Below are 23,217 nucleotides of genomic sequence, written 5' to 3'. Positions count from 1 at the left end.
TTTGCACAACTTTTTATTTTCCTCCGGTGTGCATGTCCACGTGATCTATCCGACAAACACGCTTAGTCTGCAAATTCGTTACCTTCTTCATGGCTGACATGTTCCTTTCACGGCGAAGGTCACTTTCTGACGAGGTTCTTCCACCACCGGCGAGCGGCAATCATGTCCGCGATGGTCAGTTATTCCCACGGGGGAACGTGCGCGTGATTCCACGTCGCGAGGACGTTGCGAGAGTCTCGAGGCATCTGCGTGCATGGATGTGTGCAGAACTCGTCCAGATGTGGTGTAACGCACCCGATCGCGTCTGACGCCATTTTTTTTCCCACCCCTCTAAAGTCTGCAAGCACACTTGCAAGGATGTTGTGATGCAGTCACAACTTCTTAGCAACTTCTATAAATAGACAGACGCACTAAAACGCCTCTGTGAACAAAAACGTCATTTTGATGTTGGATAGAAATTAAATTTCACCTCATTTGATTTTAATTGTTGGGGTTAGGTGGACTTGCACAATAAAAAAAATATAAAATAAATAAAATATCAAAACAAGGAGACGAGATCCCAACAGGGTCTGATTCTGCACACCGTCCGGAGTACTTAGGCCTCTTCAGTCTTGGACTGAAAGCCAGCCTCCAAAAGCCACCACTTGCCCCACAAGCTGACAAATTGTGGTTGAAGAATGGGATGGCCTCCCACAACAGCATGTGAGCAGGCTGCTGACCAGCATGAGGAGGAGGTGCCATTCTGTTGTGGTTGTGGATGGTTTCTCCAAACTCGACTCACGCTTGAATCAATGCATTGTTAAATTGCCAATATGTCTTGTTTCTTTCTATTTAAATGATCCACACCACCAAACAATATACAAAACACAAATATATGGTTTCATAAATGTGGTTACGTTTAAAAGGATAGTAAACCGACTTTTTCATTATATTGCCACAAAGCAGTTAAAGCAGATAAATTATTTACTAAACACAAATTTCCTTTCCCATTAAATAACTACATTCCCTATTTGTATAAACGTTACATTTTGCAAATAAAATGTGATCTAAAAAGTTAAAATCGTCTTTTATGTGTAAATTCTCTTGCTCATAATTAGCAGCTTACGTTCTTGTGCGTGTTAATGATTGGCCGCTAGATGGCAACATTTCACCACTGTTGCCGCTTTCGCTGTCCATGGTACTGTACGACAATCAAAACATTCGATTACTCTTACCAGCTTCTTTGCTATTATGTCGATAATTGAGGTGGGCAGAACAAATATAGCTTCTTCTGTTAACACCATTTGGGTTTAACTTAAAGTAGAAAAAAAATAGATATCTTTTTTTCAATTATATTTTTAAATTTCGAATTTTGATTGTTATTTAAATCTTAAAGCCTACGAGAAATCATTGATGTAGAAAATAGGTAAGAAATTGCGATCTATAAAATATGTGTTAATCTACAAAATATAGATTAATAAAGGTTTTTTTTACTAGTTTAACAAATGCACTTTTCTACAATATTCTAATTCATTTCAATACGCCTTGGAAAGTGTGATTGGACTTTGTATTCATTTAATTTATTTATTTTTGCTTTTTACGTATCATTTACCTGGTTATTTATTTTTTAAAGTTATATTTATGTGATATTCAGGAGTAACATCTCCCTCTCAAATTACCCATGTAATTCCTTTTACCGAAACACTTTTTGTGACTCAATTTTCCGGAAGTGACGTTTTTTAGGCTTCTGATTTCCTTTGTTTCATTGTCAGGTGTTGAACTCTACCTGTAAATAAAAGAAACACGTCCGAAATTTTCTGGGTAAGTTATTTACGTTGCACAAGTAATATTTCCTGACTGGTGAATTGTTGAAGCTATTTACTTATTTGTTGTTGCTTTTTCAATAATACGTGTTAAAAAAATAGTTCGTATTTATTCAGACTTACTAATTTGACCGTTCCCCCTGATCGTTTTATCATAAAAACCGAAGTGCATTGCTGCGCCTGTTCCTCCGTCTTTTTTTTTTTTTTTTTTTTTTGACGCATTAAAGGCGAGGAAGTAGCAGTTTTGGAGTGCTGACCGTGCAGCTTCAGAGTCCGCATTAACTTCGGAATGGCGCCTGCATATCTAAAGCTCTATGCACATTAGAGCAACCATGCACGTCATTTACGTGGATTTCGAGGAGGGGCCGGAGATCGATCTGCAGGCGTGGACGCTTGGCTTGAACCGGCCCAGGAAGTGAAAAACGTGCAAAGGTATGAGTGTATGTGAATGTCTCACTGTTACGTATTTAATCATTAAAATGTAGTTTTGGGACGAGGAGTTTTCCATTTTCACACTAAGATTCTTGCTAAAGTCCGAATCGGTTTTGAAAAGGAGAGATTCTCACACGAACGCGTCATTGCAGCCGACGCATGTGATCACGTTTAATATGTCGCCAACGTCACACTATGAGGTCAATCAAGGACATTGTATATGGAAAGAATATTAGTTAATTGTTATTTTATTGTAGCTTCAGAGTTCCCATGTTTTTAATAATGCAGAATCTTGTAATACTTGTGTTGCTAAAAAATATAATATATATATATGCACTGTTCAAAGTCATCTTTTTTTCTTTTTCCTCTTAGATTGCCTCCCTCTTGTCCAGACATCTTCATCTAATCCATCACAATGGGGAATATGAACTACCGCTCCTCCGCAGGTGCATAATGTACTCCAGAAAAGTACCACACAATATTTTAGTCTGATTTTTTCCTTACTAACTTTCCCAAATTAAAAATTAAATCAGTCTATCATTTAAAATGTTTTACCAGATTTGTTTTCTTTCAAGCCAGTGAGATGACTCCACACAATATTTTTTTTTAAATAAATGTTTTTAATGCACACACTCTAAAGCAAAATTACACATTACAAATGAGTGAACGAAATAATGATTGGGTATTTTTTTTGAGTGAATGAGCGCAAGTGTTAGTGAGCATTTTATAACGTGGACTTTTGCTCCACTCCTTTTAACCTTTAACCTTCCTTCCCCTGCACTCAGGTTCTCCTTTAGAGTTCTTCCAAGCTCTCGCAATGCCTTCTGAGACAGATCTGGCAGCCCTGGCCATGTCCTCCGCAAGCTTCGCCAACAGATCGCAGACACCCTCGCTCAAGATGGCCACCAACGCCTCCCAGGGTACCACCTTGGCACTGACACAACCGTCCGAATGGGCCGTCTTGAGCAAAGAAAAGTCTTCGGATGAGACAGGCGAAGAGGCGAGCCACGACGAGGCCCCGGCGATCAATCTTTGCAGCCTGACATCGCAGAATTCGTCCAGGGTATGGCCGTTAGAGCAGAGCTGGCAGGAGAAGGACAGCGGGCTGGAGCCACATGCTGCGGCCGAGAGGTCCGGAGAGGAGCTGAATCGAGCTTTGCTGGGCCTGATGGAGCGTCACCGCACCATGCTGGGCCTCAACCTCAGCACGGATGCCACCACGGAAGCTGTAGGTAGGCCACGTCTTTTCGGCTCCCGGTCTTGTTGGTTGGCTCAGATTTAATGTGACCTTGGACACTGGGATTGGGATTCAAATCCTGCTCGGGTGGTGTTGTTAGTCTAAAAATTACAATTGATTCCACAAGATGGCAGCAAATAAAAAAAAAACTTGCTAGCCATTCATCAGCATTTATTCTCATTCACATTAATTTGGCATTTTCTTTATCAGAACTGGTCAGACATCTGATAACAGAGAGAGACAAACTGGCTGAGGACCTGAACATCCTGCAGGAGACTCTAAAGGTGAGTCCCCTCTGCAAATTTGAATTTTGTAAGGCTTTTGATTTTTTCTTTTTTTTGTTCTACAGAATGATAAGTCAGAGTGGGAGCAATTCCAATTGGACCTGCTGGCGACTGTTTCCGCGGCTGAGCGGATGCGGACGGAATCGGAGCAGGCCCTCATCGAGCTCCAGGAGGACCGCAGATGTTTGCAGCAGCAGCTGGCCCAGACCCACGAAAAGCTGCTAGAGACTCAGCGGGAGCTCCAACGTCTACGCTCCAAACACACGGACAAGTCATTTCAACTGTCCTCACTGGAAAAAAAGCAGGAGAAAATGGATGGAAGGTTCACAGAAGACAAAAGCAACCCTGCGGGGCGTCATGAGATAAAAATGGAGAAGGTTGACGTGGGCAGTGTGAAAAAACAAGAAGAGCATGAAGCTGCTGATGAGAAGGACGCCCAAAAGTCAGCAAGCACACAGCTGACAGCAAGGGGGAGAGGAAAGGCATACGTGGATGCTCTGCAGAAAAAAAATGGAGGTGCGAGTGATCCAAAGAAGACCTTGATGTCATCTGAAAGGTCTTTGCAAGTTCACATTCTGTCGTGTATTGGTTTTCATGCTTGCACTTTTTCATATTTACTTTTCTCCCTCAGGAATGTGCCCCGTCTCCAATTGCCTCTTGACTCTCATAACAACAATAACTCGATTAAAACAAGATCCACATTGCCATCACCGAAGGTTGAGTTCATACAGAACCCATTTAATGTAAAAAAAAAAAGTTGCTCATGTTAATTAGATTTATTTTTCTTTTTTTTCTTTTTTAATTGGCAGAGAGAAGAGCCAACGCGAGGGAGGAAGCTGTCTCATGTTTTAAAGCGGCAGGACAACTTGTCAGGTTGTCAGACAGGTAATACTAAGACACATTAAGTTGCGGTACAACCCAAAAAAATAATCCAATTTTCAAAAATAAAACCTCTTACAGTGTTAGTGGAGACTGTTGGAGATTCTGAGACTTCATCCAAAGCAGATGTCCTCTCCTACGCGTCCAAACTGCAAATGGAAGCCGCATACACAAAGCCACTTCTGGGTAATTTGTACCCCAACTGCCCCAGAAACCGAACAATTTGAACTTTGTTTTTATACGTTGCAGGAAAACAGGAAGAAAACCCACCCTCAGATGTTGTTATCAAGTGAGTACGGCTTTGAATTAACTGAGCAGTAAGCAAAGTTGGAAGCACATTTAACTTCTTTTCCAGACCTCCGGAATCGACACGTGCTCCGCCGCGACGTCACAGCAGCACAAGACAGGTCATGTTGAACCAATGTCAAAGTCGGACCAAAGGCTATCAGGTTGGAGATTGCAAATGAGCGTTTGGGAGTCTTCATGCATACTCAAATGAGTATTTTGACTTACAGTACATTGAGATCACAAACTTCAGCACTTGTTGGGTGGACGGTTTGGCCTTCTGTGCTTTGTATCATAACTATCTACCTTCTCGTATTCCTTACAACAGTCTCAACCCGGCAGAAAAGGTAGGAGTAACACATTGACATTTTTGGAAAAGCTGCTTTTCTTCTCCAATCCCATTTATTCCTCCCTCCAGAAAGAAAATTTAAATCTTGCTTTTCGGACAGGAGAGTCCATTGGGATCAAAGCGACTCTGGTGAGGGTTTATTCTCATTAATATTGTTTTGACCCTGCTGATATTTATTTTGCACTTTCATGGTTACCGTGCGGCAGTCCGTGGATGAGATGCTGACGGATGATGGTCCAGACTGGCATAAAGTACTACGTTATGTCGAGAGCATATTTCATCACTTTGAGATGAAGTGTGATGAAGTGTCGACTGTGTGACTGTAATATGACTCGGCGATTATTTTTTTACGCTCCGTGTTGCTTTGCAAATCCCTAGTAGTCGTTTCTCACGCTGGGTAAGATAAGCAAGTAGGTTTGTTGCACTGATTGCACAACCATATTGTTTTATTTTTTTAATGATAAATCCATAAATCTAACAGAACTTTAGTGGGCTTTGAACTACTGGTTTGCACTGAATTTCTTTTTGAAGAAAATGAGCACTTTAAAGGTGACTATAGGGACACTAGCATTATTTATCTTGGCCGTTAAGCCTCATGTTTGTTTGTAATGGTCACATTCATTGCCTGCCAAACTTAGACATAAACTGAATATTGTTTTTAATCCTATTTGTTTGAGGAACATGTTAGGGAAATGGGTCAGTGTTTCTTTCTTTTTAAAAGTTGTTGCCTGAGACTTAATGCAAAAATAAAGGCCTAATTTGTCTGCATAAAACTATAATCTTTTCAAATTTATGAATTAGGTACTGGAAATAAAAGAAACTATTATGAATACATCCATATAAAGGATGGGGTAGATTTTAGATGCACTAATGTTTAATTGTGTGCACAATTGTGTTAAAGAAACTCTCAGAATACATAAAAACTGACATTTATTTGCATATGGCGTGGTATACAAAGTCATGTGGAAATTTAGTTCATGGAAATGTGATACACAGTATATATATAGTTCATGAAATGACAATGGTGTCACACAAGTTCTTCATAATGTATATGTATCCTTTCAAAGAAAGTGACATTGACACTGATCCTCTGGATTACTTGGTATCATTCTTATGAGGCTGGAATGGCGCCACCTATGGGTGGTGTGGACAGAGGTGGCAGGAGGAGAGACTTGAGTTTGGCTGACATGGCTGCTATTTCAGGATCCTGGGTTTCATACATCTTGACCAATCTGGCAAACTTCAGGACACCTTAAATGAGATTCAGATCTGAGGTTAAAACACTTTTTGGACTAGAATTTCTCTACCAATCCCAATTATTCAATCTTTACCACATTTTCACAGAATTTCCAATTTTATAGCCCTTTCTTTATCTTTCTTGACCAACCCACAACATTCCAAGCCTCACATAATGGGCCTGCAGAACTAGTGTGTCATGGGTTTTCAATTTCAGGGGGTCCTCGGTTTACGACGGTCTCCAGACACACGTCTCGTATATTTAAAGTCCATTTTTATTGTTCCAACTTGCACCAAAATTCGATTTCCGTTGCCACCTAGGAACGAATCAACGTAAACCGAGGACCACCTGCATTTTGACGTCACCTTCTCCTTCATTGTTGAAGCCGTACGCTTTGATGACTTCCTGTTGAATGAGCGTGGCCACGGGGAGCACCAGCTGCAGCATCTTGCCCATGTCGTTGCATGCGCTCTCCCGCGCCTCTTCCATCCTCACCGCGTTTTCCGGAACAGAGAAAGCCTGTATCACCTCGCTGAGTACCACTAGGACACAAAGACATACCTGACCATTAGTAAGTTACCTACCTCAGTGAAGTGAAAGAACTTCCCTTATTAGTCTGCATGTATGATATAATATAATATACTTACCTCTTGTCTGCTCCACAGTCAGGGTAGGCTGCTGTGCTGGTGCAGAGGCCATGTCTGGATAGAGACTGACAGAAAACACGATTGCAATAATTCTGTATTGTTGCACACAAAATAATGTGTAAAAGGAGAAGCAGTCATATCGATTGAATTCGGTCGATATATTAAGGTTAACTACGATATTGAGTTGTCATCTGTTCCATGCAAACGTCACATCACGTTTCTATTATGCTTGACTGCCATACGTCAGACTAACGCAAACTGTAAAATTGATCTTTATAAATCAAATAGTGTGGAATAGTTGACATGAATTAGGTGTGGTTGGAGTTGACGTATCGACGATATCTCGTAAACCACAAGTTCTTCTAAAAACACATAATTTAAGAGGAGAAATACATTCAAAACAAATCTGCAAATGTATTTTAGTAATCAACTCACCACAATGAAAACAAAGCAAGCAAAATAGCTTCGTGCGACGACGGCACAGATTAGCGACAGTCGTTTTACGACAGCAAGTCCTGCTTTCAGGCAAACGAGCTGTCTAAAGTAAACAACGTCAGAGTGGTCACACGGAAATGTCACTAAGACGTCGATACGTGGCATTCAAAGCACATTTGAACGTTGAAGGTGTCGACGGGCTTGATGGATGAACTTCAGCGTCTGCTGACAAAATCGTGACAGTTTATTTTCCCAAATGGAGCGGAAGCTTGCAGATTTCAGGGCTCGGCGACAGTCGAAAAGGAGTTCCGGTCGGGAGCAAGGCACTGGTGTTCCCCCAACAATCGTGGAAGCGCCGTCAACTCCATTTGATGAGCAAAATACAAACCAGAGCTCCCAAGATGAGGTGAATAATTGGGTTTTTAAAGCGTTTCAAGCAGTCCAAGTAGTTCTTCACAAATAAGACCGTGTGCTTGTGTCAAAATAAACCAAGGATAAGGAATTTTAATTATTTTTGACACACTTTCTTCCCTTGCTGAACTCCGTACTCAAACATTTCGTTACTATGACGACAAGCTTGCCCGTACTTAGCTCTCCATATCTAAACAAGTCATTATTTGAGACTTTTGATTAGTACCTTGTCAGTAAATTAGCATAAATATTGTTTACCAAATTAAAAGCAGGTGTTTGCAAATGTCTTACTTTGAAACAATGCAATAATGCATTTGCATCCAGGAAGGATTGCAGAAATGTGACTATTTACTGAAATAAGAGGATTCTTGTGTTCCCACAGGCTTGTAGGGACTGGATGCTGGACAGCTCATGGGGGAGATGGCTGTCCTCAAGAAGATTTGACTTCTCCAACATCACCCTACTCAAAGTCCTGATCTGGGTGATGCTGCTCGGTTTGTTTGTGGAGCTGGAGTTCGGCTGGGCATTTTTCGTCATCTCCCTTTTCTACTGGATGTACGAGGGACTTCGTGACCCGAAGGATCGGGAGCCTGAGGAGATGAGCGCGTATTCTGTCTTCAATCCGAACTGTGAGCCGCTGCCGGGCGCTCTCACTGCAGAGCAGATGGAAGCAGAAATGGGCTATAAACCCCTTGCAAATAGATGAAATGCATTGAATCTTGACTTGAAATAGTAATGTCATTGAATGTCATTTGTCTGTTGGCTGCTATTTAAATTACTGTTTCACATTTCCGTAATATGTGTCATTTTTGCTGAAAGGAGAGATGCTTAAAATTCTTATTTTTTAAAGGTTTATAGCATGGGGAATTGAAATTCATCAAACGTCCACCAAAGGCAGTGTTGCATTTTTACGTACTGAACTCGGAAGACATACCCGATTTCACTTCCGGGTTAAGTTTTGTTTGTTTAAATCGACTCCCACTTCCGGGTTCAGTTTATCGACAATTCCGCAACAATCACTATTATTAATGTTGTTATGGAGCCCTGAGAAAATTCTGCTGTCATAATTGATTTTCCAAACATAAAATAGTGGTGGTTTATTTAATTTAAAGTACTTTATTGCACAAGAGAGACGCCCATCTGTTACGGAGTGCTTTTACCCGCCTGGAGCTACATTGGACGAATGTTTGCTGGCTCCATTTCAAATTCATTTACGATGATTGAAAGCTTTTCCTTGTGAATTTGCCTACACCAGTAAGTATTCGTTCTGTTTTGCTACTTAATTCTCGTGTATTTCTGTAGCAACTTCTCTTTAAAGTGAACAACTTGTCAGTCGTTTGTCGTCTATTATACATATATACGTATTGTTCCTTAAGCAATGTCAGGGAGTCCAGCTGTGATACTTCGTTTGGTGGCGTCGGCTTACACCGTGGCCGAGAAAGCTGGAGAAATAGTGAGAAAAGTACTTCAACGCGGAGAACTCGGCATAGTGGAGAAGGTGAGGGATGTCCATAAATGGGTCAAAAATGAGACTCATTCGTTTCCCCCTTTGCTTGAAGGAGGGAGCCCATGATCTGCAGACACTTGCTGATAGACTTGCACAGAGGAGCATATGTGCTTCACTGTCCAGACGCTTCCCTAAAATTACTATCATTGCCGAGGAGGTGAGTGCATTTTGTTTTGTGTTTTCCCAAAATCTGAATGTTACATTAATCATAGGCTATAATGCACAGAGATAATGGATGGATTTATAAAAAAATGACTCCATGCAGGAACTCCCAGCTGAGGAGGTTACGGAGGACCTGATTGTAAATGGCCAGGCAGAAGAAATCCTTCAATATGTTTGTCCAGCTGAATATAGTGGAGTGAAAGAGGAGGAGGTAACAACCAGTATGTTTTGAACCTATTTGCAATCATGTTATTATTTAAATGTCAGTTACTGCGGTAACTTCACTTGGTCACGTTTGTTACTTCTGTAATTTTGACATCTGAAGAATATTCAATTTCTTCAGAATATTATTTACTTCTGTCACAGAAGTTCTGTGGATTATTTTTCGAAGTCAGCCGTTGTCCAAATATCTCTTGCGGTATATCGAACTTAATTCAACCTTGGTTTTTTTTTTCTGTTTGTATCTTTTCAAAATATTAGTTAGTTGTGTGGGTGGATCCAGTAGATGGCACAAAGGAGTACACTGAAGGTGAGTTCACTTTCTATAAATATTCTATTAGATTCACATTTTAGGTTGTTCTTGACTCACTTGATTTAAATTTTTGATTTGCATACCTATTTTTTAGAATAGTTACTTTAAGTTGTTAAATCATTTAGTTAGTATTTATTAGTGTTAATGTTGTAGTTTGCTCTAAATGTCTATCAGTCATAATATATTCCATGTTCTTCAGGTCTTCTGGATAATGTGACGGTGTTGATCGGAATTGCCTATGCGGGCAGAGCCATCGCAGGTGTCATCAACCAGCCTTTCTACAATTACCAGGTTCAGACCAAAATAAAGCATTGCGCTTGCCAATGCTTCTCGCTTTTGGTGACACTTGACTCGAGACACTTCTCTCTTGTCAGCTTGGGCCAGGGGCGCGTTTGGGAAGAACCATGTGGGCAATGCTGGGCCTGGGTGCCTTTGGATTTCAGCTCCAAGAAGTTCCGGACAAGAAACGCATTGTGACCACCACCCGTTCTCATAGCAGCAAGCTTATAACAGATTGCGTCAATGCCATGGAACCTCATGAGGTTGTACGAGTCGGCGGTGCAGGAAACAAGGTAAGATGTTCTTGACTTTCAACTTGGATTTTGATGTCTTTCTGTTTTGACAAAATGTGATTATTTGTTATGACTGAGTTATTTGTTTCCAGATCATCCAGCTTATTGAGGGAAAAGCATCCGCTTACGTCTTTGCAAGTCCAGGAACCAAGAAATGGGACACGTGTGCTCCCGAAGTTCTTCTGCACTGCGTTGGAGGCACGAAAGATCACTTTGGCTTCAACACTTCATTCATTCAGCTCCACTCATTGTGTACTCTCTTTTTTTTTTTTTGTCTAACAGGTAAGCTGACGGACATGCATAATAATCCGTACCGCTACGACGCCGATGTGAAGCGCGTAAACTCCGGCGGCGTTCTTGCCACGCTCAGAAACCACGAGCACTACGTCAGCAGAGTGCCTCAGTCGGTGCTGCAAGCCCTCAAGTCCGACTGACGTTCGTATGTAGCATCACATATGATAATATCATAAATTATACCTTTCACCACAGAGTCAATTTAATCAAGATTTAAAAGGAAAAATTAGGCTGATGCCTAAAAGAAAGTTGTCACTCTTTAATATGTATTTCGTATTTAATGTAGAGTAGTAAGTCAACTCAATTTGGATGAATAAATTATTATTCTCAATCTGTATACTGTACTACTTTGTATTTTCATGTGTTTGTTCAGATACTCAACAAACATCAGGGGAATTCGATTGCCGGGATAAATTTCAATGGTTCATGTAATGTAAAAATGTATCTTCCACCCATAGAACAAACATTGAAATTACAAAATAAAAGCAGTAAGTTACATCGAGTTTTATTAACACTGTACATTAATCATACAAAATATAAAACATTTAAATATCAGGTCAATGATAAACTAAGGAAAGATACATACAAAAGATTTCAATATTTCATTATTATTCTATTCTTTTCATTGTTTTATTTAGTTGTATTACAATGCTACTGCTCGCAATTCTACCGGGCACTCTGTCTTCTGTCTTTTAGCGAGTATGAAAGAGCACACGAACCAGGCAGAAGTGATTCCCACCAGTAAGCTAACAACTCCCACTACAATTGGAAGCCACAGCGGCTGGGGGGTCCCGCACAGGGGCACAACACCGGTTGCCGTACTGTTTGGCGAGGTCGTGGGATGGGAGGCGGCCGTCGTGGTTGTCAAAGTTGGGAGAGACGCGCTGTTGACTTTGGTGAAGATGAAGGGACTAGCCTGTTGGGGAAATACGAAAAATTGGGAAACTGTGGCATTAAATAAGTGCACTCGACTTTTTTAAATTAATTTTACTGTCAAACTAATTATACATTTTATTAATCAAGTACAAAATTTAAATGGAGCTCCAACTTATTCCCCCTACTGAAAGTCTTCATCTTAACTTTCTATTAGTATTGCCACTATAATAATATTTCACACATGGCACAGCCATTTTGAATATATTACCTGGCTTTTACAATGAAACATTATCGCTTTATACACTTTTTATTCTTAGATCATCACGTTTGCTGTTATGTGATATGCGATGTAATCAATGTTTATAGCCGTTATCTGTTGCTATCAGAATCTACCTGACTTATGCAATCTGATTTTGCTTTCCTCATACAGTACCTCCGTGGGACAGTGAATCTTGGAGCGGTCATACGTGAAGTTGTTGTAAGCTTGTTTCCTACCTACAGGCTCCAACTGCAAAAAAAAAAAAAAAACATTTAGAACAAAATTCCATCTATTTAAAGAAAAGTAGATGACTAGATTACTCACCATGTTATTCCAGAGCCCGATGGCCATTTCTGCATGAGTTCGCTCACTGATTTGAAAACAGTCCACAGAGAAGAAAGAGGTGTCTGCCTCCCCTTCCTTAGAAAAAAAACCCACCAAAGTCACAATTTGGATTAATTCTCATTAGTTATTTTTTTCCCATTTACTTACCCCTATATAAGGGATGAAGAAATTGTGTAAAAATGGCTGAAGAACAACAGCAAAATCTTCTTTCCCATCATAACGAGATCCAGAAATAAGATTATGGATTTCAGCCTATGATGAAAAAATAGCAATGAGTATTTTTAAGGAGTTGAGGGGATGGGGGGTAGTTTTCATGTAGTACCTGGTATTCAAGATTGATTTGTTTCATCTCCTTTATCTCTGGGGAGTTTTCAGTTGGGTTGATAACACAAGGACAGATTGTTCTGCAAAAAAAATAGAAAAACATTATTTGCTGTTCAATGAAAGGAAATCGAAGGTTCAAAACAAACCTCTGCAGCAAGGAGCATCCCAGAGTGTTTTTCTTGATTTGCTTTATCGTGTCCATTTGCATTATCCCCACCAGATTGACCAACATCCTGGGTACCTGCACAGGCACAAATGTTAGTACGTTTGGAAGACATGTTGAATTCATGCTACTCACCTCTTGGTAAAGTTCATCCAACGCGAGCATTAGATTGTGACTGTAATTACTCGGTGACAGATTGTTCTGCAGAAAACGTCAAGACAAATTTATTAGCAACATCGGTGCTGTTGTTTTGGTTAGCAACGTTTTCATCGTTTATTTTCATCTGTGGACAGTAGTGTAAAATAATTGTATATTTTCTGAAGGCAAATAGTGTTTATTAGAAGTTTCCATCAACACTTACTTGGTCAGTGCAGTATTGGCAAAGGTCTTTCGCCCCTACAAATATTGTGAGAAGTTTCCAGTCCGTGTCAAAGTTCACCTCCTGCATGGCCACAAATCATTAGAAGAGCATCATAACAACAACAGCTTGTTATGAGTTCTGACCTTGTGTTCTCGCATGGCCTTTATGAGAACTTGGATTTGTGCTTGGATGTCCCTATGGCAGGCCAGATGTAAAAATGAGCTAAGGCGACTACAACCTTAAACACTTTAGTCTGATTCTTCACAGGTTCCTGAATGCACCTTCAAGAACTCGGTTAAAAAGAAGTAAATATCATCACATACGAGGTTTTGGCTCCTGTTGTGGCCATGTTGAAGCCATTCTGTCTTGAACCTTGACCTTTGGAGAAGCCTTTGAGGGCTGAGTTGAACTTTCTTAGGATGTCTGTGAGGATGATTTGTGAAATGAAAGGACAGGAAAGTGGGTCAATGTCTTCAAGAAGTTCTAGTCAGTCCTTATCAACATACTTGGTAGTGTTGTTACGGTTTCCAGTGTGCGGTCTCCTCCGATACTACGGGTGAACAACATCACGTTACTTCTAAGCTGTCTTTCAAAATTGATGATTTGGTTTACCTCCAAGACACGCCTTTATATTCCCGACTGAGCTCCAACAGATTCCTGGCTTTAGCCCCCGTGCCAGCCTGTGGAGAAATGAAAGGGACTGATAAGAAGTGTAAGCTGATAACAGATTTATGAGTCTTTACTAGCTCAATGACAAGTAATTGCTGAGGTTATGAAGTTTATTGTCATTCATTCATTTGAACACCAACCGTTGTCGAGTCTCCCACTGCCGCCACCACCTTGATGTCCGCTGGTCTGAGCTTGTGAACTATGAACATAATAGAAGGTTGTGTTCTCTTTCATGAGTATTTCCTTATTATCACATATTGACTGATATCATTTCACGCCGTATGCATGCACCTGATGTTGGCACGTTGGGAGATGGAGCAAGGTCCACACAGGAGAAATTACTTCCCCAGTTCTGGAGACCAAAGTAATAGTCGTTATTGACTGTTTATTCAAATTTCCATTCATTATTGCTTACTGTATTAGGTGCTGGTGTTGGTGGAGGACCAGCGTACGTGTAGTTGCTGTTGCGATAAGTGCGGATAAATGGGGAAGTCTGTGAACAAACAATTTGATCAGTAATTTAATCAGTAATCTTAGTTTCCTAAGATTAATTGAAACAAAGCACGGGAGGAAGAAAAAAAATCTCATGGCCTACCTTTGAGGGACATTTCAGTTGAATGTCTTTGCGAAAATCTTGAAAGGATGTTTTATTTCCTAGTGGTTCCAGCTGTAAAAACAAATAAATATAATAAAATATATATACACAGGCATTGCTAAATGCATTCAAATTCAGATATGGTCAGTTTGATTGCTACCATGTTGTTCCACAAGGAGCGAGCCATCTGAGTGTGGGCCTTCTGGCTCAGGTGGAAACAGTCGGCACTGAAGTACGAGCGATCAGGGCGGCCGTCCTGTGAGAGAACGTTTAATTGAGACCTAATCTAATCATGCAATCTTCACCATATTTGCAGGAATACTGACTGGTAATACGGGAACCATGATTTCTCTGAAAAAAGGCTGAATGACCACAGTGAAGTCCGGTCGGGTGTCGTAACGATTGGACTCCACCAGTTCGCTCAGCATCACCTGTGAGTCGAAGAAAAACATTGTCGTTGATGTTCCAGTTTGACTTTCTGCTCCGTCTTACCTGATATTGTCTGTTTAGGTTCTCCAGTTTTTCCAGTGAGGTCGAGGTGGGCTTTGGTAAGATAACACAAGGGCACAGAAATCTGCAAAAGGACAGATACAAATAAGATGATTGGTGGTCGTCATGGTGACGCATGCTGTGATACTCACTTGACTAGCCAGGTAGGACATTTCAACGAGGCGTCCACGTGCATTTTTCGCAAGGGGATAATGTCCAGGGGTTCGATTAAGTTCACAAGCGCTCGTGGAACCTGCAGGAGATGCTTGCCGTCAAAACACTGAAACTCCAGCGGCGCTGTGTCAAATTTACCTCTTTGTGTAGATAATCCAGGCTTTCTCTGACATTTTTGACATAATTTTCCACTGAGAAGAAGAGCTGTAAATGAAGAATAGTGAAGCTTTTTATATGTGGTTTTTTTTTGGGGGGGGGGCTTCTTTGACAGAAGGTACTCACCGAATTGTAGCAGTAGTCACAGATGTCGTTTCCACCTACAAACAAAGTGATCACTTTCCAGTCGGATTTGAAGTTGATGCTCTGCATGGGGAGTAAATATCAAAGGCGTGTTAAATGTTAGCCGTTTTTAAATTGTACAATTTATACAGCAGTAAGACTTACGGAGTCATTCTTCATCCGCGCCACAAGGGCGCGCACTTGAGATGGCACGTCCCTGTTTAATACAAATTTAAAAAAAACAAGAATGATTAGAAAAAACACATTTAACAATGTAATTGATAAGTATAAAGTGCCAAATAATAAAGTCAGGGAGGACTTACTTGCTTTTTGCTCCAGCCACAGCCTGATTGAGAAAAGCCTGAGGTGTGGATTGTTTCCCTTGCCCAACAGAGAAACCCGTCACGTTGGCATTAAAATGCTTTAAAATATCTATTAGAACAAAACAAAAAAGTTTGAATACAGCTTGATGTCCAATGCAAGTTAAAAATGCACTCACTGGGCAGAGTTGTTACGGTTGTGAGGTTTTCATCTCCACCAACACTGCAGAGATTGAAACATGTTAATTGGCAGACTAAAAAGGGGAATTTGAAAAATGTAAAGTAGTCAAGAGTAAGGCACCTCCAAGATAAACCTCGATATTGAGTCAGGACATCCAGAACGTTTGTTGTGCTGGATGCTATTCCATTCCCTGCCTAGCACAAAAAGATTATATTTAACGAAAAATTTCTTTCCATTCTTATCAGTTAGCACTAATTGACAACCATACTCAAACAGCCTTTTATCAAATATTTTCCATCTTCATCACTTTTGTCACTCACTGTCAGAGAGTCTCCAACAGCAGCCACCACCCGTATATCGCCTGGCCTTAGCTCATGCACTGATAAAACACAAAGATTATTACAATTCCAGACAATTAAGCAACCTATATGAAATGAACATTTACCAGAATTAGGTGTGGAGACGGAAGGGCCGATGTCCTCACAATGCATGACTGTGCCCATATCCTGGGCGCATGCACGCAGCACATCCAGAGTGAGAACCAAACAAGAAACGCACAACGCTGCCTCAAAAGCTCCCATTTGGCTTCAAGTAACACAAAAAGGCGACTTACAGGAGACATGAGAGGAGAAGTGTTGCTGCTGTCATTTGTAGGAGAGTTCCCCTCTGTCCTCAGGAAGGGATGGTCCTTTAAGGGTGGGAGAAATTTGTAATACTTTTTACCTGACTAATCAAAAGTGTGGATGTGCATGTACTCACGATAGTCGGACATTGCAAGGTAATGATGTTTCCGTTGTCATCAGTGTTCTGTTTGTTGTCGCTTGCAGGTTGTAGCTGAAAGACACGTTTGACAATGGCGGGATGGATGGATGGAAGGAAGGCGCATCGCTGACGTTAGGCCTCACCAGGTTTGTCCACAACTGCACCATCAGTTTATCAGTTTCATGGGACGCTTGTGACTTGCCGCTCTGCACCGAGGATAACAATGAACATTGTGGTACGAGAAGTGATTGTGACAAAATGGCATGTTCAACATTTTTAGTTACTCTTAGCAGTTCTATGAAGGCTCGCTCTACAATTTGTCAGGAACCAAAACATTCCTTTCATGGATTGCTACTCACTATTTTATTATATTTGATTTCATTTTGTTTCATTTCATTTTATTCTACCACGACTAAACTACAATCCAAGAATACTTGGTGAAAGGAATTTCATACAAAATAACATGAGTGTAATTTAATAGGAATACCTCCACACAATCAATAGAACTAAATCAATCAATTGCTTAGTAACCCAGAAATGAAAATACTCACGTTAGCAGAAGCGAGGTGTCTGACAAGAGGTTGATCCTGCACGATGACACTGAAGTCTTCTCTGTCCCAGTTTCTCTCCGCCATAAGCTCATACAGAGATGCCTGGAACAAATCATGCAAGTGAATTCCTGCAACAAAGTTGTCTTGTCGTCTTCGAAAAAAATGTTACAAATCAAATGTATACAGTCATTTAATTTTGTACTACTCGAGTAAAGAGCTAAACAGAGAATGACACAAACCTGCAAGGCATGAGTCAGCATGGCTTTTAAAAGTCTGACCTCTCCACCTTGATTTTCTTCCAAACCTGGGCATAACCTTTAAGGGCAAAATGAATTCATCCATTAGAATAAATACATCAGATCATGCATGTGAGCACACACCCCTAAATCTTTGTAAGTAAAAATATTTTTTTCGTGAAAAGCGATAATAAATGATCATAAATATGCGAGGCGTGTCCTCGCTTTCAATCATTTGCTAAGCACATACTTGCTTTGGAAAGTGTAGCTCTCGCCATCCCATAACGCAACACTGACCAGAGTCCGCTTCAGCTGCAGCACAATCGGACAATCAGACAAAATTATCATCAGGATGACGATAACATGAAGATGAGATAGAAGATATCACGTAAAGCCAACCTGAGCATGCAGCAGCTGTAAAGCAGCGTCCACCTCACCACGCACTGATCTGATAACGGCCTCGACCTGTAAGAACAACCACAACGTGCGCAGAGACGCCGTGAACCTTTTTCTTTATCTCTCAGCACGCATGAGCTCTGTTTTTATGGTACGGCTTGCTTCATGTCTCCAAAGGTGCTGACTCGACTATCAAAGTAGAAACCAGCATGGACAAAAAGTTCTTGTGAAAGCTGAGGTTGCAGGTTACACACTAAACTTCATTCAAGTAAGTGTAACTCAATGTCATTTATATTCAGACGCTTTGAATATTCAGTGTTTTGATTGTTAAGTCAAAATTAATCTCAGAATTGGATTGCCAATTTGATTGACATTATTGCAGAGCTGGGGTCGTCACCTCCTGTTGGTCACGTGCACAGAACTGGTCCACTTGCACAAAAAGAAGCACCAGCTTCCAAGAATGCTGAAATTGAAATAATCCAAGTTTTCAAATGCACATTAAATGAAGTATGAATTGGATTGGATCTCAAATATACCTGATTGTTCTGGAGATGGAGCGATGCCTCTTCTGCTTGCTCCACTAGTGTGCTACAAGAACATTTCAAGTTCAAATTGAAAGCAATTGTCATGATTTTAGAGAAGTTGTTTACCTGGCTCCAGTCATATCTGCTTCCTCCAAATAAGTATCAATCAGTGCAGGATTGTACATGCTCATCAGTTCTGATAGTGGAGGAAACAACCCAAATGTTCATTAAAAAAATATATGTATTTTTGGTGTCAAATGTAATTCGGTCAACCACTGTTCAGTATCAGTACAAATCTTCTAAGCAATGTAAAATGTATAAAGGTTGAAAATTCACCTTGAAGTTTTGATACGACAGTGGATAACTCGGTGCTGAAGGCAAATAAAATATGCATCAATTAAATAATAATGATGAAAAAAAAAATCAAAAACAAAGGTCACCTGTGCATGTGCAGTCCAATCGAGGCTAAAACCGCAATGTCTGCAGGCTTGACACTATTTACTATTTAAGAGACAAAATGATTTTGGATTATGCATCAACTACATACACTCCATAATGTGCTCTTGATACCGTTCAGTGGAGGTTGCTGAGATTGGAGCATCTGATCACAAGGCAGACCATTTACTAAAACAAAAATAAAAAATGAATATATATTTTTATGACTATATATGTTTTTGTCTTTCTCTTTTTAACAGACCTGTTGCCCATGAGGAGAACTTGAGGAAGGTGGCTACAACAAGCAGTGGAATCATCTTCATCAGAAATCCCCTGTTTTTTTATATCCAAAAATTATTTTTATAGTTTGTCTCTCCTGAAGACCTTCTTCTGAGTCGACTCTATCAGGCAGTAAGGTGCTAAATGTCTATTATCAGTTGTACCAGACTATAGTCGATGATAGGTATCATAAATATGTCCAAAGGGGGTGGGCCTGATTCTCTTGTTCAAAGGACATCATTGAAGTCAAAGAATTATTTTAAGACTCTTAATAAAATCATTAATGATAAAAGTGCAACAAAATCTTACCCCCAAAATTAGAGACAGTTATGTATATACATCAAATTTGGAGTGCATTTTATTTTTCCATAATTTTTGATAACGAGCAGTTTAAAAGTTTTTTTTCTATTAAAACTCATTCAGAAAATAGCCTTAATCTTTAAATGCAAGGGTACATTAGTTTTATTTGTGTACTTATCAGCCAATTTTAAATAGCATACATGTATTTACTACAGTTGTCCACAAGACGGCGACAACACGAAACTCCGTTTCATGAATCTGCAGAAATTGTGCGTCACATGGTCTGCCAGAAACGAAGAAGAAAATGGAGGACGTCAACAAACGCCCTCGTGACTCTCTCACTCCCTTTTAAACGTCGGTTTTGTTGACCGAGCATAAAACAAAATCGATTTGCAACGTTTCAAAAAGCTCACTCAGTCGTATCTCTTCTTTAAATATCTTGCAAGGAAGGTAGGAAATGTTACACGTTCTTCCAGTTTGTCGTTGCCTGACTCTGTAAACATACAGGTAATGTTATCTATTTTATTTTTCGACGTGGTTAAAGATGATATATTTATAACAGAGCTGCTATCGGCTACAATTTAGACCTAACTAGTCTCGAATGTTCAAGCTTAAATGCACTCCTGAATCTTTCATGTTTGCTGGCGTCGTAGCCGTCAAATGCATTCTTTCGCCAAAATGTTTGAAGCTGCAAAAGTCAGGAAAGTGTTCATATGTTCATTTAGAAATGTGTCACTTCAAAAAATGCATTAACCATGAATGGCTCGTGTGTCTGTGTGTTGTTGTATCTTCTCATCTTCTGTTGTTTGATGAAGTGCACAATGGGCCGCATCTTCTTGGACCACATTGGAGGCATTTGCCTGTTCTCCTGTGCCAACTGTGACACTATTCTGACCAATCGAGCCGAGCTGATCTCCACTCGCTTCACTGGAGCTACTGGTCGGGCCTTTTTGTTCAACAAGGTGTTCCCTTGTGGAGGCAGAGCTGCCAGCTGATCGTTTTGGGGGGGATTCAGCTCTGGAATTGTAGAATGTTTTCTGCTCTCTCCCTAGGTTGTAAATCTACAGCACAGTGAGGTTCAAGACAGGGTCATGCTGACGGGAAGACACATGGTGCGTGACGTCAGCTGCAAAAACTGCAACAGCAAGCTGGGCTGGATGTATGAATTTGCCACAGAGGAAAGTCAGCGATACAAGGAGGGCCGAGTCATCCTGGAGAGGGCCTTGGTGAGGGAGAGCGAGGGCTTTGAGCACGGGCCCACGGTCAACTCGTGAGAGTGTGCTGCAAAGTCAGCATGCTGGGGGAGTCCCGACAACAGCAACCTAAACATCATAGTTTGAAGAAGAGGTTCAAACATGAGGAGGTGCTTGTGAAAAGTGTAACAACAACATGGCTTCCATTTCTCTTTAGATTGCTTTGAATTTCATCATATTCAACAGGCATTACCGAGAAGGTGCATCTGAAAGAAATGACCATGTTCAACAGTGACGTCTGCTGATGTTTCTGTGGAGAGTATATTTTGGGTCACTTATTTTATTTCACCTTGATACTGTAACTTGGTTATCTGGTGACTTAATATGTAATCATGACAGTTCAACTTAAGTTGCCCCCTGATATCATATATAATTGATTCCTGTTGACAACTTGATGGACTGTATATTTGGCATAATAAAGTCATATGTCTGAATACCTCATATTGATGACATAAAAAACAGGGTACATGTAAAATTCCTCCCATATTTATTGTTGCAACTGTACGCCACACTGTGGCATTTTCACTGTGGAAAGAGCCAGCGCACTTAGCAAATGGCAACGCAAGATGGCCGTCGATACACTTCCGGTTAGTGATGCGCGTTCCACTTCTTTTAAGTGAACGGATGCTTTAGAAAATCGTTAGCTACACTTATTTATTCTTTATTTTTTACCTCGTGTGTTGTACCCATTAAAGTGTCCATGAAGTGTACCTTATTCACTTCATTAGGGAAGTGTCATGGCCAAAGCTTAACTGAAAGTGCAAAGTGCCACGCCCGCCCTCACCCCCACTTTCTGATTGGCTGTTTGATCTGTGACGTCACTCGGACTCGTTAAGTGCACCTGCGTGAAAACTTTTAGCTCCTTTTGGACGTGAAAGTGGCTAAAAGTTTTCACGCACCTGCACTTAACGAGGGTCACTTGGAAAACATGTTGGAACGCCGCCCCGAGGACTAGAGCTTGACAGCAGTGACCTTTGACCATATTTCCCTAATAAAGCGGCCTGTTATTAGGTACACTTGAAAATGGCGGTGTACCTAATGGAGTGTCCGTGTGATTCCCTCGTTAAGTGCAGGTGCGTGAAAACTTTTAGCTCCTTTTGAACGTGAAAGTGGCTAAAAGTTTTCACGCACCTGCACTTAACGAGGGTCACTTGGAAAACATGTTGGAATGCGGCCCCGAGGACTAGAGCTTGACACCAGTGACCTTTGACCATAATTCCCTCATAAAGCGGCCTGTTATTAGGTACACTTGAAAATGGCGGTGTACCTAATGGAGTGTCCGTGTGATTCCCTCGTTAAGTGCAGGTGCGTGAAAACTTTTAGCTCCTTTTGAACGTGAAAGTGGCTAAAAGTTTTCACGCACCTGCACTTAACGAGGGTCACTAGGAAAACATGTTGGAACGCGGCCCCGAGGACTAGAGCTTGACACCAGTGACCTTTGACCATATTTCCCTCATAAAGCGGCCTGTTATTAAGTACACTTGAAAATGGCGGTGTACCTAATGGAGTGTCCGTGTGATTCCCTCGTTAAGTGCAGGTGCGTGAAAACTTTTAGCTCCTTTTGAACGTGAAAGTGGCTAAAAGTTTTCACGCACCTGCACTTAACGAGGGTCACTTGGAAAACATGTTGGAACGCGGCCCCAAGGACTAGAGTGTGACACCAGTGACCTTTGACCATATTTCCCTAATAAAGCGGCCTGTTATTAGGTACACTTGAAAATGGCGGTGTACCTAATGGAGTGTCCGTGTGATTCCCTCGTTAAGTGCAGGTGCGTGAAAACTTTTAGCTCCTTTTGAACGTGAAAGTGGCTAAAAGTTTTCACGCACCTGCACTTAACGAGGGTCACTTGGAAAACATATTGGAACGCGGCCCCGAGGACTAGAGCTTGACACCAGTGACCTTTGACCATATTTCCCTAATAAAGCGGCCTGTTATTAGGTACACTTGAAAATGGCGGTGTACCTAATGGAGTGTCCGTGTGATTCCCTCGTTAAGTGCAGGTGCGTGAAAACTTTTAGCTCCTTTTGAACGTGAAAGTGGCTAAAAGTTTTCACGCACCTGCACTTAACGAGGGTCACTAGGAAAACATATTGAAACACTCCATTAGGTAGATTTTTATGTTTCATGCCCAAAAAATAAAAACAAGGAATAAAACATCAGACAAGTTTTAATATAAATGTTTATTAAAATAATAAAAATAAAAGTAAATTTCAAACCAGCAATCTAATGTGAAATTGCAATAGATATATTGGATAACAATTATTATCATCCATATGCATACACGTTATTTAAAAATTACTGTAAATGTTATAAAATAAAGATGACCCAAATAAATGCATAATCCCCCCGCTGTTGCATAACTGGAAGTGACGTCATTTTC

At 40.7% G+C, this 23,217-nt stretch overlaps 7 protein-coding genes across 22 annotated transcripts in view; 4 read left to right on the top strand and 3 right to left on the bottom strand.

Moving 5' to 3' along the window:
- dlgap2b (discs, large (Drosophila) homolog-associated protein 2b) overlaps positions 1-1,223 on the bottom strand; it is a 33,636-nt gene extending 32,413 nt beyond the window's left edge. The window contains exon 1 of one of the 2 annotated variants that reach the window (XM_088362593.1): positions 83-1,223. In XM_088362593.1, the coding sequence (XP_088218719.1) occupies positions 83-100 (18 nt within the window). In that variant the 5' untranslated portion in view covers positions 101-1,223. The remainder of the gene's footprint in view (positions 1-82) is intronic. The other variant, XM_088362592.1, reaches the window with a different exon arrangement.
- LOC148381631 (uncharacterized) overlaps positions 1-6,041 on the top strand; it is a 33,820-nt gene extending 27,779 nt beyond the window's left edge. Inside the window, exons 4-17 of one of the 2 annotated variants that reach the window (XM_088362594.1) lie at positions 1,752-1,800; positions 2,030-2,234; positions 2,607-2,680; positions 3,020-3,466; positions 3,682-3,755; positions 3,821-4,311; positions 4,387-4,471; positions 4,565-4,640; positions 4,716-4,820; positions 4,884-4,923; positions 4,990-5,083; positions 5,150-5,266; positions 5,338-5,397; positions 5,475-6,041. In XM_088362594.1, the coding sequence (XP_088218720.1) occupies positions 2,650-2,680; positions 3,020-3,466; positions 3,682-3,755; positions 3,821-4,311; positions 4,387-4,471; positions 4,565-4,640; positions 4,716-4,820; positions 4,884-4,923; positions 4,990-5,083; positions 5,150-5,266; positions 5,338-5,397; positions 5,475-5,588 (1,734 nt within the window). In that variant the 5' untranslated portion in view covers positions 1,752-1,800; positions 2,030-2,234; positions 2,607-2,649 and the 3' untranslated portion in view covers positions 5,589-6,041. Of the gene's footprint in view, positions 1-1,751; positions 1,801-1,837; positions 2,235-2,606; positions 2,681-3,019; positions 3,467-3,681; positions 3,756-3,820; positions 4,312-4,386; positions 4,472-4,564; positions 4,641-4,715; positions 4,821-4,883; positions 4,924-4,989; positions 5,084-5,149; positions 5,267-5,337; positions 5,398-5,474 lie in introns of those variants that run through there. The other variant, XM_088362595.1, reaches the window with a different exon arrangement.
- Positions 6,042-6,181: 140 nt separating this feature from the next.
- Positions 6,182-7,829, bottom strand: grcc10 (gene rich cluster, C10 gene). The gene is made up of 4 exons (XM_088362600.1): positions 7,588-7,829; positions 7,153-7,217; positions 6,871-7,047; positions 6,182-6,519 (listed from the first exon to the last, which is right to left on the bottom strand). Exons 2-4 carry the CDS (start codon positions 7,202-7,204, stop codon positions 6,380-6,382), a joined length of 369 nt encoding a protein of 122 aa, XP_088218726.1. The 5' UTR covers positions 7,205-7,217; positions 7,588-7,829; the 3' UTR covers positions 6,182-6,379.
- On the top strand, positions 7,673-8,790 carry saysd1 (SAYSVFN motif domain containing 1). Its single transcript, XM_088362599.1, has 2 exons — positions 7,673-7,993; positions 8,381-8,790. The coding sequence occupies exons 1-2, from the start codon at positions 7,844-7,846 to the stop codon at positions 8,702-8,704; spliced, it is 474 nt and encodes a 157-aa protein (XP_088218725.1). The 5' UTR covers positions 7,673-7,843; the 3' UTR covers positions 8,705-8,790.
- A 150-nt stretch (positions 8,791-8,940) lies between these two features.
- bpnt1 (bisphosphate nucleotidase 1) lies at positions 8,941-19,923 on the top strand. Of its 8 annotated transcripts, XR_015854484.1 has the most exons (17): positions 8,941-9,252; positions 9,375-9,496; positions 9,558-9,662; positions 9,771-9,878; positions 10,148-10,196; positions 10,399-10,490; positions 10,574-10,771; positions 10,864-10,969; positions 11,054-11,210; positions 11,762-11,806; positions 12,372-12,419; positions 14,974-15,090; positions 15,168-15,310; positions 16,928-17,008; positions 17,962-18,116; positions 18,223-18,313; positions 19,265-19,658. XR_015854484.1 is itself a non-coding variant. In XM_088362598.1 (10 exons), the coding sequence occupies exons 2-9, from the start codon at positions 9,377-9,379 to the stop codon at positions 11,203-11,205; spliced, it is 930 nt and encodes a 309-aa protein (XP_088218724.1). In that variant the 5' UTR covers positions 8,941-9,252; positions 9,375-9,376; the 3' UTR covers positions 11,206-11,210; positions 11,762-12,331. The 8 variants fall into 8 exon arrangements, 2 of the variants coding, with proteins under 2 accessions (XP_088218724.1, XP_088218722.1); XR_015854483.1 differs by lacking the exon at positions 17,962-18,116 and adding an exon at positions 19,799-19,923 and having other exon boundaries at positions 15,168-17,008; positions 19,265-19,420; XR_015854482.1 differs by lacking the exon at positions 17,962-18,116.
- LOC148381628 (phospholipase B1, membrane-associated-like) lies at positions 11,475-19,478 on the bottom strand. Of its 6 annotated transcripts, XM_088362590.1 has the most exons (41): positions 19,267-19,478; positions 19,140-19,193; positions 19,010-19,070; positions 18,906-18,940; positions 18,696-18,765; positions 18,582-18,633; positions 18,443-18,508; positions 18,049-18,114; positions 17,900-17,961; positions 17,653-17,728; positions 17,414-17,515; positions 17,006-17,068; positions 16,860-16,934; positions 16,714-16,788; positions 16,421-16,606; positions 16,221-16,294; positions 16,099-16,142; positions 15,923-16,031; positions 15,765-15,816; positions 15,603-15,683; positions 15,459-15,524; positions 15,299-15,399; positions 15,150-15,231; positions 14,984-15,088; positions 14,818-14,913; positions 14,658-14,729; positions 14,478-14,555; positions 14,354-14,414; positions 14,203-14,261; positions 14,006-14,073; positions 13,900-13,943; positions 13,717-13,816; positions 13,537-13,588; positions 13,394-13,474; positions 13,168-13,233; positions 13,016-13,110; positions 12,868-12,949; positions 12,693-12,797; positions 12,525-12,620; positions 12,375-12,449; positions 11,475-11,981 (listed from the first exon to the last, which is right to left on the bottom strand). In XM_088362590.1, exons 1-41 carry the CDS (start codon positions 19,325-19,327, stop codon positions 11,709-11,711), a joined length of 3,321 nt encoding a protein of 1,106 aa, XP_088218716.1. In that variant the 5' UTR covers positions 19,328-19,478; the 3' UTR covers positions 11,475-11,708. The 6 variants fall into 6 exon arrangements, with proteins under 6 accessions (XP_088218716.1, XP_088218715.1, XP_088218714.1 ...); XM_088362589.1 differs by having other exon boundaries at positions 12,375-12,620; XM_088362588.1 differs by having other exon boundaries at positions 12,868-13,233.
- Positions 19,884-21,277, top strand: LOC148381626 (protein yippee-like 5). 2 transcript variants are annotated; one of them, XM_088362601.1, is made up of 3 exons: positions 19,884-20,033; positions 20,399-20,545; positions 20,636-21,277. In XM_088362601.1, exons 2-3 carry the CDS (start codon positions 20,405-20,407, stop codon positions 20,855-20,857), a joined length of 363 nt encoding a protein of 120 aa, XP_088218727.1. In that variant the 5' UTR covers positions 19,884-20,033; positions 20,399-20,404; the 3' UTR covers positions 20,858-21,277. The 2 variants fall into 2 exon arrangements, with proteins under 2 accessions (XP_088218727.1, XP_088218728.1); XM_088362602.1 differs by having other exon boundaries at positions 19,943-20,090.
- Positions 21,278-23,217: the final 1,940 nt, after the last annotated feature.

This window comes from Syngnathus floridae, chromosome 19 (assembly GCF_059516105.1).
Source record: "Syngnathus floridae isolate MCC-2025c chromosome 19, RoL_Sflo_1.0, whole genome shotgun sequence".
NCBI classification, from domain to species: domain Eukaryota; kingdom Metazoa; phylum Chordata; class Actinopteri; order Syngnathiformes; family Syngnathidae; genus Syngnathus; species Syngnathus floridae.
This window is presented reverse-complemented; position numbering and strand designations above follow the sequence as displayed.